The sequence below is a fragment of the Vigna umbellata genome, chromosome 1 (assembly GCF_029865625.1).
Source record: "Vigna umbellata cultivar VRB3 chromosome 1, Vumbellata_1.0, whole genome shotgun sequence".
NCBI lineage: Eukaryota > Viridiplantae > Streptophyta > Magnoliopsida > Fabales > Fabaceae > Vigna > Vigna umbellata.
In genome coordinates this window covers 9,445,093-9,458,304 of record NC_142165.1, presented here as the reverse complement: position 1 = coordinate 9,458,304, position 13,212 = coordinate 9,445,093, and the positions used below count along the sequence as shown (strand labels likewise).

The window sequence follows — 13,212 nt, the reverse complement described above, 5'->3', positions numbered from 1 at the left end:
TAATCGAACCTGTAACAAAACCCAGGAACCATAAACTACAATCTCCATCATGTTTAAAAATCCTAACTCGTATAATATATCCTAGAAACTCAAGTCAATCCAGAAAACTCTACCAATTAACATTGTTTTGAACAAAAAGATCAAACTTTAAAATTTTCAACAAATATAAGTATCATCCAAAAGATTTAAATCAATAAAAATAAGAAGAAACAGATGTGTTTTTCTACGATTTAAAATATTTAATTCATTTGTGTTCCAATACAGATTTGGAACGACGGATATTAAATTTCATTTGTGTTCGAATACGGATTTCCAAGATATCAATCAAAATCTTATCTTTCAAAAACTGCAAAGATGTACAAAAATAAATAATTATTTTACCATCATATCATCATATCTCTGTTACTGATGAAACTAAGTGATAGTTAAACTAGTTATTGGTAGAAAGAAATTCGTGATTGGTAATGGAAGAAAAACCGAAAGAAATTCGTGATTGGTAACGGAGGAAAAACCAATTCCGTAAATATAATAATAATAATAATAATATCAATAATAATATTATTATTGTAATTACAATTGTAGAATAGTAACTTTATATTTTAATTTATTAATCACCACAAATTTTATTCTTAATTTCATTTATTTTATTTTTAAATTCCTTAAAAAAATAACTAAAATTCAGCGATTTAAATTAATCCAATTTCATTTAGTTACTGCCTTAAATATATTCTCTCAAATTAATACATTGGTTCTGGTTTTGCTGTCTTATTTTTAATTGTTCTTGTATATGTTGATATTGATTTGTTAAAATGGAAGTCCCTTACTTTGAATTTAATACATGTTTTGGCAGATTGTCACGAAGAAAGGTGACGTGCAGTTGACAGACTTGGGTATAAATGCAATGTAAATTTGGTGTTGCAACTATTTTTCACGGGTAAGACATGGTACATTTATGCATTGCATTTGGCAAACTAAGTCTAATATTAAATAGTTTCTTTCTTAGGTGGAATCTTAAGAAAGAATTAATTATATAATAGAGACATAAAAGGAAAAATAAACAATTAAGTCTATTGGAATTTTAAAATATCTTGAACAAATTTACTAAAAAAGAATGACTAAGATCATGGACTAGAGAATATTAAATTCATTATATTGTATTTTTCTTCTATAAATTGGTATATATTTTCCTCAAAACATATAACCAGATTTTAAAAATCTATAGAAAACTCTAAGGTGGTTTTAGAGATAAAGAGAAAAGGATGAAGATAATTGTAGTTATGATGATGGTTATCTTGGGTTGCACACAGGCCATTCGCATTACACCGGAACAAAAATCATGTGCTGGAAAATATGTTCCTGTCTACGATAATTGTTTTAATACTTGTATTGCGGCCAAATTTCCTTCTACTAATACAGGTATTCAATTTCTTATCACATTAATTTCTTTTATTTATTATAAATATTTAATTTAGGTTTAATAACTTCTCTTTTATAAGGAGTTTATTTAATGTAATTTTTTAATTATTAATTTAGATTTCATTTTATTTTATTCAATCTGCTATTTTCTTATGTTGGGTTGTACAGGAGCTAAGGAGGTTACTATTGACAGAAATTGTAGTGTATTTTGTTTCTTTAAATGTATAACAAAAGGTGACGACTGTTATAATCGATGCATGACTGAATGTGATCATTCTCATCTCAATGTTGACAATGAATGCGTTAATAGTTGCAGTGTGACCAAATCTAATACAGGTATTCACTTTCTTACAATATTATTCTTTATTTTAATCTTTTATATGTATTATTTAAGATTACATTTTTTTTTTATTTTTGCATCTTTTTAATAATTTACTTTTGTGTATCAGGTGCTGATGGCATTGTTCTAACAGCTGCGGTGAACTGTTGATTACAAAAATGTCATGTCAAGATATATCTTTTTAAATAACATATGAAAATAAAGTTGTTAGAAATAATATTACATAACTGTAACACACAAATAAATATGAATTGTGTGTATTTTTTCTTCTTTATTTCTCTTGCATCTCAAACAGAATGAGTATTAAGAAAAATTACTAGGACAAATACGTAGTTAAGATGATAATGAAAAGAGTAATAAACTGTATTAGAAGTTACGATATTAAGAATATTATCAGAAAAAAAAGGATCTAAATACTATAAAGTGATAAGTAAATTGAGACAAAAGTAATTTAAAAAATATAAGTCAAATAAGATAAATAAGTATTTTAGCTTGATTTGTTAGGAAGAAAACCGAGTCTTCTAATTTTCATGTAATGACTTCAAGCGACTGAGTAAATCGTTGGATTTCTTGACTGCACAAACTTACTATATTGTTTAGGAAAAAGAGAAATTTGGAAAGTTCATGACTCCATGTGCTGGTTCCGAGGAGGAAACATCCTTCTTTCTCTGCAATCTGCAGAAGTTGTTGATTGTCTTATCAGTCATTCTGGCAGACATACTTGTTTAGAATCAGTTTCATTAATCATTTTCAAGAAAAATTTAATGTTTTTAACCAAACAGCTTTGTATCTATTTGGAATAAGTAAAAAGATTTAAAATTAAATTGAGTTTTGTTGGGTAAATTTTGTTGAACCTACCTCCCAAACCCCTGAGCTGAAGCTCACGCCACTCTTGAACCAGTGCACAACAGCAACACATTAGATGTGTCAAGTAGTCATCGCACAGACCTCCCTACGAAAAAACGAAAACGGTTAATAACGAAATGAAAAGTAAGTGGAGAGGGTGAAATGGAAACCAACCTCAATGTTAAATTTGCTACGCAATTTCCCTCGTATGCAACAAGAATAACAGCAGCAAACACAGAATATGGAGTAAGCCATAAGATTAGTCGTTGCACGTTTTCGAGCTGTAACAATTTCAAGTTAGAGAGTTTGGACTGTTGTGTACCAGTTAGAGTTGATTTCAGAACTTCATGATGCATTTTATCGTCAACTGTTTAGGTAAATCATATTCATTAAAATCGCATTACTCACAATTTACTTACAAGTTTCTCCCCTGGTAACCACATTAACTATCCAAGAAAATGTTCCACATGGGAAGAAGCAGGTCTTCAAGCCTGTCATGAACAATACTATTATTTTTTTAAAGGAAATCGTAAACAAGAAACACCCTTGCATCTTACACAAATAAAGTATGAAAAAAAAAACTAGTACCACCCTTAGCTTGTGAAGAGTACTTGATCTACGTCAGTATTTACACTAATAAATAAGTCGCGAGACAACACCAAAAATTACGCAAAACTCTTTTTAAGAATGTGGGGGAAATCACGGGAAAATATCTAAAAGTAATGTACTTCAATAAGGATGATTCAATCCTCATCTTACTCTGTTTTACGAAAGACATAATAATATAATGTTTCCCAAAGCGAATCTATATCCTCTTGCTATTTAGTTTAAAGAGAACTAAGGAGTACCCCAATCCCAAGTGTCTTGTAAAAAATTCCTCATAAACTTCAAGAAAAATTCAAGCTCTTCGACGCTCTAACACTTGTTGCTTCTCGCTCCATACATTTTTGGACGAACCAAGCACCTTTATTTATCGAGGTCTTGCATGTGTTGCATTATATGCAGCTATAATTTGCATGAAAAGGTTTTACTAGACAAGAAAAATAAAAGGGTAATAATGATTGTTGAATTGCAATTTGCAAGCCACCACTGAACAAGTTTACCATTTATCTTTTTTGAAAAATGTATGTAGAATGTATAGGAGGGGTTCAGATATTTACATAAGCAAGGCTCACTGCAGCAAGCAAAGAGATCAGTCTCCCATTCTGATTGACTTTTATCTCCAGAATCCAACTCGAGGTCCTCAAATGCTATTGCACTGTTAGTTATATGCCTAGACCAAGATATATGTATAAATAATTAACAATTTAGTAATGAGATGGTTACCTGATAAAATCATTCAATGGTATCATAAAACTACCTTGATATCAAATCAGTTGGTTCATTGAAAATGACTTTTGCAACGTTTTCGTTAGGTGACACGCTGACAACATTTTCTGTGACTTCAATAAGATGTTCAATTACCCTGCATTGCTCTGGGTCATTATTGGTTCTTGATCTATGTAGTTCAATATGCAGTTTTTCTTTCTCCTCTTTGAGGGCCTCGTGGAAGCCCAGATCAGGGTACCTACGAGATAAGGACTTCTCCAATATACCTGCATCCTTCTTAGATCGATTAGTCTTTAGTATCACATTTTGGGTCTCCATTTCTTCTTCATCCAGAGTGTATTCCGTTTGATCCTCTTCGCTGAGGTGCTGCATTTCAAATACCGAATCATATCAATGGAATGGGAAAGATAGATGAGAAAAATCTATTGATTGAAATTGAAACAAATAATTAAACATGATTAATTACTCATTCATGAATTTGGAAGTTTAACACTTAATAAATATCTTATAGTTTCTAAGGGTCGTGCTATACATGTAACTCAAGAAAATCTTTGAAAACCAAGAAATCAGATAAAGTTTCATACGAAAGAGTGAGTGTTTGCTTTCTTTTCTTTTTTTCTTATCATTTTACTTACCGTGACTAAAAACTTTGCACATAATATATAACGCGATTAGCATATTAAATTGTAACAAATATGAAATTTCCGTCACTAACTGCCCTTTGAGTTCTGAAAGCCATCACTCTTAAACTACATACGTATGTTAAATGTGTATTAAACTTTACCGCTTAGCTTAAAGATTGATAATTATGCGCTGAAAAAGTATTATGAACAACACAATGTGTGTGGAGTTCGGCAGGTTATGTTTCGAATTTTGGAAGCATCTTAACTCGCAAGAGTCAAAAGAGAGTTGTTTCATCGAACTTGCTTCTCTTTTTTTTAATTTAAAATGCTTTTAACAAAGGAAAATTTCCTCTAAAAACAGGAAAGATTTACTATTAAAAGAATGGTCCTTATACACATTATCCTATTATCTCCACCCATGTCTCAAAGGCACTTGCTAGTTGATAACGCTCACTAATACATTACATATATTTAAAATTAAGGACAAGGTATTTTTTTAACAGCAAAGTTCAGTATGTTTTTTTAAATTATTAAATTATCATAAAACAATATTTGTATAGATTTAAGAATTAAATAACTGATATACCCAATAATAGCTCGAAGTTGCCACCGTTGTCAGGAGGAGATCCATGTTATTCCAGAGGTAGCCCAGAGCACAGAGTACAGGGCAATTTACATCACAACTCCTTACTCGAGATTCTAGAGTCTTCGTTTTCGTCCACTCTTTTCAAAAGTAAAGAGTGATGTCTGACATTCTACAACTTTTGAAATTTTGACCAAATTTAATCGGGGGTTAATAATAATAAAATAGTTTATATAACTAGGAGTGAGAAAGGAAAATAATAAATGATAATAAATAATGATATGGGAAAACAAAACAACGGATGTTAATGTACGTTTATTCATTTTATCAATAAAAAGTAGAAACACTGGTATTGATATTATACTTTATCTGCACCGACAATCTTTTCACCAAATGTGAGGATAACACAGTAATATTGTTCAAGCTGATTTTTTAAAGTGTTGAAGCTAAGATTGAAACAAAAATGAATGAATTAAAAAAGAGAATCGAGAAATGATTTTTTCTAATAAATTTTATTGAAGATTTAAACTGAATTAATAAGCATGTTAAGCGCGAATAATATTATCTTAAAAAATAAATTAGGCGATGAAAATGTAAATCAAATGCCAAGGATAATTTATTCAGTTAACAAGTAGGTCTAATGAACTTTTCCTAACGAAGGAAGTGTAAGTGGAAGCAAGGATTAATAATGTGACGTGATTAATTATAGTAAAGGTAAAAAATATAGAAATAATAATAGAAAAACTGTTAACCAGTGAAGAACCTGCATACGAAAATCGTGAACAGCGGAGATGAGGGGCACGAGTTGAAGGTGACGATCGATCTGCGTCTGAACGTGGCGGAACTGATTCACTACGCTCCAACCCATGGCAAGCATGTAAAGGTAACTCTTGTCTTTGCAACTTTCCACCAATTCCAACGCTTCCCGCAGAGCCTCTTGGAGACCGTCCAACGGTTCCTTTGTCGCCGGCAGCCGTGCCACCTCAGTCGACTCCAGCGTCGCCAGCAGGTTCCCTATCATCCTCACCTGCTCCACCAAGCGCTCGCAGTTCCGGCGGTGCGCACTGGCATTATGCGCCGCCGATATAACCGCGCTCGCCACCCTCGTTGCGCTCAACCCTAGAACCTGCGCTAGGTCCTCCATCTTGAATTCTGTGTTTGCTGTTCTTGTTTCTGTTTGTACACAGTGGAGAATAGAGGGAAACAATGTGTTGGATCTAAACTTTTATTTTCTTGGATTCTGCTTTAGCCTATGGGATTCTGAAGTGTGTGAAAGCGACCCGTTCGTTCAAGCTTGGACTGTTACACGAAAATGGAGCGTACTAGTCCCTTGGAGGGGATCGTTTTAGAAGAGTCCCACACAAAGTTACCTAAACTATCGTATTAATAATATTATATTTTAATATCTTTGCATAATATTCAAATAATAATATTTATTTATTTATTTATTTATTAAATTAACACCTGATATGTCGAAAGAAGAACAAGTTGTGAAACAAAGACTTGAGAATGGATGACAACTGAAGAGGCTACTTCTTTCTGCAGTAAAGGACCAAAAGTGTTAGGTTGGAACGAATTCAAATATGGAAGATTTGAAAAACAAGGATTTGCGTGAGAGAGATTTCATAAATTAGATATTAGGATTAATTCATCATCATAGATTTAAAGAGGAAAATATGAATTAAAGTTTATAAGTGAGTAAATTTTATTATTTTAACCACAAAGAATAATATAATAATATCATTTTTTTATTATGATATATTATCATAAAACAACAAGTTATTTAGCGGGACTTTGGTATAATTTTTTTCAAATTTTTATATTTTAAAATAAAATGTTTTTCTTGTTTGAATTTTTATTAAGATATAAGAAATTTTATGATAAAGTGCAGGTGTTAATATGAATGTTATATATTTTGGTACGCTTAATTTTTTTAACCGTGAAAGATTTTCGATGAAAATTATTTTAGTACAAATTTTTTTTATCATATCTTTGAAATTGAAAGAATAAGCAAGATGTATTTAGAAATTTATATAGAACTCGATTATTTTAGTACAGAACTTCTTTTTAACTAAATATATGTTAGGTTGTTAAATTGACATGCACTCAACTCATTTTTATTTGTTTAATATAATCTCAAGACACTTAATTATCATGTTCCATTATTATTTACGATAGTTCAAAAACTAACAAATATTGGATCAATGAACTCATGTTTATTTTTAAACAATAAATATAAATAACATGTTATACATGATATGTTAATTAAGTTATATTAATTATTACATTTATTGTTTGTTGACTGCTATGCTACCCTAAGTTGAGTGTAAGTGTATCTTCTATACTCTACTTCTTTTAGAAAGAATGAACACTAACAAGAAAAATAAATATTTTTGAAATTATAGGCTAAAAATATTTGAAAAATCTTTAAAAACTGTACTATATCAAATATACCAATTGAAGTTAATGGTGCAATTATCAGGTATTAATAGGTCAGATTACCTTACCCTTCTTTACAAATATACAGTATTAATTATTGATTATTGGGTTTGATTCCCTAAAAATATACTGATAACTAATCAATGGACTCGACTGCCACAAACTCTATAATAGGTACGTCTTAATCTATTATAATAAAATAGAGCGTTCTCGGAGTGTCTTCTGCAGGTCAAAAGAGAGCAAGGAAGGACGACCGACCCTCGGACCAATTCAACCGAAACATTTTGGCACCCACCGTAGGGCCGAGTGACATCCCCATGAAGCCACGAAGAACCAGATGTGCGCTCGGTCTCGACATCGCTACTTCGGATCAACACCAGGTTTTGCAACAATAGTAAAAAATTCTGTAATAATTCCTAAAGGCATGTCTTTTGTTTTGAGAACTTTCAGGAAGTTTGAGCCCTACTTTCAACCTTGAGTCCTGCGTTCAACCAGGTTCCACTTTTCATTATAATATATTTGTTCAACTCATATTTTTGTGAGTAAGATGGTTGAGAGCTGCTTTCAACATTGTCAGGTTTTACTGACTCTTAAATTTAAATTATAAATTATAAAATATTATGCACAGGATGATACAGAAATGCGTTCAACCTTGTCAGGTTCTACCGACTCTTAATTTTAAATTATAAATTATAAAATATTATGCACAAAATGGTGTAGAAATGCGTTCAAGGTTCTACCAACTCTAAATTTTAAATTATAAATTATAAATATTATGCATAGGATGATGCAGAAACTCTTAATTTTAAACTATACAGGTTCTACCTACTCTTAATTTTAAAAAATATTATGCACAATGCAGAAATGCGTTCAACCTTGTCACGTTCTACCGACTCTTAATTTTATTTTAAATTATAAAATATTATGCACAGATGGTTCAAAAATGCGTTCAACCTTGGTTCTACCCACTCTTAGTTTTAAAATTATAAAAGGTTCAGACTTCAACTTGGTCAGATTCTACCAACTCTTAATTTTAAATTATAAAATATTATGAAATAGGTTTAATAGCCAATTTAGTCCTCACTTTGGTTGAAAAATCTCAATTTAGTCCCTCGTTAAGCTTTGAATTAGTCCTAACTTTTAAAATAGTGGGTCAGATTAGTCCTTTCTGTTAAATATAAGTTAACAAAATTAATGGATGATGATGTGACACAACTTAAAGCTAACGAGGGACCAATCTAACACATCAGCTTTAAGTTGTGTCACATCATCATCCATTAATCTCGTTAACTTATATTTAACGAAAGGGACCAATCTGATCCACTATTTTAAAAGTTAGGACTAATGTAAAACACTTTTATAACGAGGGACTAAATTGAGATTTTTCAACCAAAGTGGGGACTAAATTGGCTATTAAACCTATGAAATATTATGTGCAGGAAGGTTCAGACCTCCACTGGTGCACGAAGGACGACCGATCTTGGACCAATTCAACCAAAACAAAAACTAACACACACTCAATCTTATAAGAACACTTAAATAGTTTTTCTTTTTATTTTGTGGTAATTCTTTTCATCATAAATAATTGTCTTACAATTTTATTTTATTTTTTACAATAAGAAGGAAGGTTGCGGATGGTAGAAAAAGGTGTCTAACTAGAGGAGACGTGACAAAAAGATGAGTTTGTAACGGAGGATAAAAATATTTGGTCAATTAATCTAATAAAAACAATATGTTTTATATGCACACTCTAATTAGAGTAAAAAACAAAAATAAGAGGAAAAATAAGTAGATTATAAGTATCTCAAAATAAATAAACTATGATTCGTGAACATGTTTTTTTTCATACTTCAATCATGATTAAAATATACTGTGACGGTTTAAAGCGCGTTATACTATACACTTTTATTTTATTTAACAGGTTTTAATTTTGTGACAAGGAAACCAAAAAGGTGTAAAAAAATATACAAAATACTTAATTTTTATCTTTGTTATTATTATTTGAAACATGTTTTGTCCGACCCATTGAATGGGAGATATATGTCTCATGAATATTTTGTTTAGATAAATAATAATAATAATGATAATAATAATAATAATAAAATAAACAAATGTAAAATAAGATAATTCAAAATAAATAGTACGTGTTCATTATTATTTATTTTTAGGTAATGGAATTTAAAATACTATTTTATTAGACATAACGCGAACACCGCATGATATATTATTAACAATCCATATTTTGAAAAAGAATTTGAATAACTCCAATTTGACGTTTGACGAATTAGTCCTAAATGTAAAAGATAAAAAATATTTTATTTTTAATTTGGGTAAAGTTTATTAAATCAAATAGCTTCATTTCTCCCAAAATTTCCGCCTTTTGTTATGACCAGCTACACATTCTTTTTCCCAATCTTTTGTATTACTAAAGAGAATTTATTACGCAGAGTAGTAATATTGAATATACTTTAGAAGAGCATCAAGCCCGTCTAGCTCAGTTGGTAGAGCGCAAGGCTCTTAACCTTGTGGTCGTGGGTTCGAGCCCCACGGTGGGCGATTTTTTTGTGTTTTTTCTCCTAAATGATTTTTACTTCGTTCTCTTGTGTAGTGTTTTGCTGTGTTGCACGTGCACAAATTTTGTCATTTTCCTCCATAAAATAATTTAAAATTTTATAACATCTTCGTTTAAAATATCATTAGTGTTAATTTGATTGACAAAGATGAGGCAGTGTTTTAGACAAAATTGTTTAAATGAGTGATAATAGACATTTCTACCATCTTTTTACCCTAAAATCTAAAGTTGGTCTAATTTAAAGTCTATAATCCTTAATTTTTGTATAATTGAAGCCAATTTTTGAATGTGAAACTATTGCTAGTTTTAGCCTATTTTAAAAAATGATCAATAATAAGTATTTGTATTTTGCACTTGTATCACATCTACTGTGGTAGGCACTGTAGTCCTGCATTATTAGTTTTTCAGGTGTAGTTATGAATTACTCTTTCACAACGTTGATTGTGTGGCTCAAATGCTTACTTGCAATGATTCCACTAAGTTGTCTCATGACATGCATGGTGATGAAGCAAGGAAAAGGTAAGAAAAGATGACAAGGAAAAGTACAAAACTGAGAAAGATCACAGATTATACCTTATTTTTGTAGAAGGCAAAATGCAACTCAGTATAAAAACACAAACAAACATCACTCTTAAAGTTAACTAATTTTTGATAAACAGTGGTAGTCCCTCATTTTTCACTAACTATTACTAACAAAAGGAAACTAAACAGGATCAATACAATAAAAAAGTTCATAATTGAAGTTTAGTTTCTTGTTTCGGACATGGCAACAGTTTGCAATGGAATGATAAAAAAAAAGTACTGAATGAATGAACGCGGAGTTTAGTGTTGTGTAGGATGGTGATAAGAAAAATAGCAGGAAGAAATTTCCTGAGACAGTAGTACCCAACGCTATCATATATATATATATATATATATATTGCCATTTTTGTGGATTGAAAATGAAGCAAAGGCAATTCACAGGTATCCAAAGTTCTTCAAGGTTTTAATTTTTAACCTGAATCATCTTCGTTTCACGTATGATTTCTACTTCCTAGCCATGAATACTGCGAGCGAGAGGTTTGTCACGTTCCTCTGTTTCTTTCTGCTTCTCTTCATGACAACGTTGTCAAACTCCCAACCAGACCGTTTTATGAGACCCCTTCGTGGGAGTACCCTAGAATACTTCGAGGTGGGTTACCCTCCGCCGTCACACGAACCCCCTCCGTCCTGTAGCCACCGTGTCCTCCACCACTCCTTCGCAAACACCATCGACTCTCCTCCGTACACCACCTCCTACAGCCCTCCCCCGCGGTGCCCCGGCCCGTGGTCCCGCGTCGTGCTCCATTTCCACGCCCGCTGCAAGGGCGAGCAGTACGACCGCATCGCCGCCATCTGGATCGCCGGCGCCGAGATCCTCCGCACCAGCACCGCCGAGCCCACCGCTGACGGCATCTTCTGGAACGTCCGCAAGGACGTCACGAGATATTCCTCCCTCCTCGCCAAACCCAACCTCGATCTCACCATGATGCTCGAAAACATCGTCAACAACGAGTTCACTGGCGTCTACCACGTCACCGTCACTCTCCTCTACTACAACGAGTACACCCTTAAGGCCCCCGTCCGAGTTCCGTTTGTCCCCTGCCCTGAGGAGCTCACTTTCAATCCAATTTCTCTGCCCAAATCTCGATCTCTTATCCAGGATCCTGGCTCCAGAGGCGTATATGAGTCACCGGCGGATTTGATTATTCCGATATCTGATGATGGACGGCGAGGGTTTTGGTTCAAGGTGGAGAAGGAGAAAAGTTCCTGCTCCCGGAAAATTCGAATTCCGAGAAACACCTATCGCGCGGTGCTTGAACTGTACGTTTCTTTTCACGGAAACGACGAGTTTTGGTACTCGAACCCGCCGACTTCGTACATCACGGCAAACGGTTTGGCGACGAAGCGTGGGAACGGCGCGTACAGGGAAGTTTACGTAACGATCGACGGCCAGGTTGTCGGGTCGGAGGTTCCATTTCCGGTGATATTCACCGGCGGGATCAACCCTTTGTTCTGGGAGCCCATGGTGGCGATCGGGGCTTTTAACCTTCCCTCATACGACATCGATTTGACGCCGTTTTTGGGGAAAGTTCTGGATGGGAAGGAGCACGTGTTCGGAATAGGGGTGGTGAAGGGTATATCTTACTGGCTGATAAACGCAAACTTACATATTTGGTTGGACCATGAATCGATGGTGGTTCATGCTAATCCCGTGGTTCATCACAGTCCTGAAACTTCCATCGAACGGCAAGAGGGGTTTCGAGGGCTTGATGGGTCGTTTGATGTGGACGCGGAGCAGGAAATGCACATCACAGGGTGGGTCATGACTAGTGCTGGCAACATCACCACCACAGTTTCTCAGGGATTCTCGTTCAAGAACTTCATAAAGTTCCAACACAATGGGAGTATCAAGACCGTTAAGCAGAAGTTCAAGGCAAAGAAAAAAGTGAAGGTGATCGATGGAAATGGTGAATCTATCACCAGGTTGAAGGTTAGACGAAGGTACCCTTTAAGGGTTGTCACCACCACTAAGGAGTTTCCCGATGGTACATACCAGCTTGTCACAGAGCTTTCTCATACTCTCAATGAGAAGCATGTAAGTGGGTGCTTCTCGAAATCCATTACCAATGCCCAGAATTCCAAGGGCTGGATCGAGGTGAAGGGTCACTCTGTTGTGTCGGGTCAGGCAAGCACCACGCAGAATTATAGTTATGTTGATGGGTTCATGTGCTACTCCCGGAATGTTGCAGCGGCTAATGGAAGGATTGTCTTGGACAATTCAACTTTTGTTTGTGAAGAGTGAAGATTCTTTGTAGTTTCTTGTAGCGTACATGTTTTTATGTAGTTTCCTGCATAGGGTTTTAGTTTTATTTTTTCTAGGAACAGGAATGTGTAGTAGTGTAGTATCTTTTGAATCTGCATGTATGTATGTATGTATTGCTTCCATTCAGCCACTGTGCCTGGATCTAGACACAGAAGAAAACACAGGCTAATGAAAATCTAAAAAGCTTCTCCGTAAGCAAGGATCATAGCATAAGTATAT

General features: G+C 33.7%; 3 protein-coding genes and 1 non-coding gene across 4 annotated transcripts; 3 read left to right on the top strand and 1 right to left on the bottom strand.

Annotated features, from left to right (window-relative positions):
* The first annotated feature begins 1,197 nt into the window (after positions 1-1,197).
* Positions 1,198-2,030, top strand: LOC148204542 (uncharacterized). Its single transcript, XM_088093646.1, has 3 exons — positions 1,198-1,416; positions 1,585-1,752; positions 1,866-2,030. The coding sequence occupies exons 1-3, from the start codon at positions 1,260-1,262 to the stop codon at positions 1,904-1,906; spliced, it is 366 nt and encodes a 121-aa protein (XP_087949772.1). The 5' UTR covers positions 1,198-1,259; the 3' UTR covers positions 1,907-2,030.
* Positions 2,031-2,170: 140 nt separating this feature from the next.
* On the bottom strand, positions 2,171-6,480 carry LOC124825664 (protein MID1-COMPLEMENTING ACTIVITY 1-like). The gene is made up of 7 exons (XM_047298332.2): positions 5,901-6,480; positions 3,963-4,297; positions 3,763-3,875; positions 3,022-3,093; positions 2,777-2,883; positions 2,615-2,708; positions 2,171-2,431 (listed from the first exon to the last, which is right to left on the bottom strand). The coding sequence occupies exons 1-7, from the start codon at positions 6,279-6,281 to the stop codon at positions 2,379-2,381; spliced, it is 1,155 nt and encodes a 384-aa protein (XP_047154288.1). The 5' UTR covers positions 6,282-6,480; the 3' UTR covers positions 2,171-2,378.
* Positions 6,481-10,059: 3,579 nt separating this feature from the next.
* On the top strand, positions 10,060-10,132 carry TRNAK-CUU (transfer RNA lysine (anticodon CUU)). The gene has a single exon. It is a non-coding gene; the product is annotated as a tRNA-Lys (tRNA).
* A 663-nt stretch (positions 10,133-10,795) lies between these two features.
* LOC124825663 (Peptide-N4-(N-acetyl-beta-glucosaminyl)asparagine amidase A protein) lies at positions 10,796-13,119 on the top strand. The gene has a single exon (XM_047298330.2). The coding sequence runs from the start codon at positions 11,188-11,190 to the stop codon at positions 12,970-12,972; it is 1,785 nt and encodes a 594-aa protein (XP_047154286.2). The 5' UTR covers positions 10,796-11,187; the 3' UTR covers positions 12,973-13,119.
* The last annotated feature ends 93 nt before the right edge of the window (positions 13,120-13,212 follow it).

Excerpts from the sequence above, each read along its gene's own strand:
- LOC124825664 (XM_047298332.2), bottom strand. The coding sequence starts at position 6,281 with ATGGAGGACCTAGCGCAGGTTCTAGGGTTGAGCGCAACGAGGGTGGCG. Across the intron at positions 2,884-3,021 it reads GGTTACCAGGGGAGAAACTT|CTCGAAAACGTGCAACGACT; the intron begins GTAAGTAAATTG and ends AAATTGTTACAG. Across the intron at positions 2,709-2,776 it reads GTAGCAAATTTAACATTGAG|GGAGGTCTGTGCGATGACTA; the intron begins GTTGGTTTCCAT and ends GTTTTTTCGTAG.
- LOC124825663 (XM_047298330.2), top strand. The coding sequence starts at position 11,188 with ATGAATACTGCGAGCGAGAGGTTTGTCACGTTCCTCTGTTTCTTTCTG.
- LOC148204542 (XM_088093646.1), top strand. The coding sequence starts at position 1,260 with ATGAAGATAATTGTAGTTATGATGATGGTTATCTTGGGTTGCACACAG. Across the intron at positions 1,417-1,584 it reads ATTTCCTTCTACTAATACAG|GAGCTAAGGAGGTTACTATT; the intron begins GTATTCAATTTC and ends TGGGTTGTACAG. Across the intron at positions 1,753-1,865 it reads TGTGACCAAATCTAATACAG|GTGCTGATGGCATTGTTCTA; the intron begins GTATTCACTTTC and ends TTTGTGTATCAG.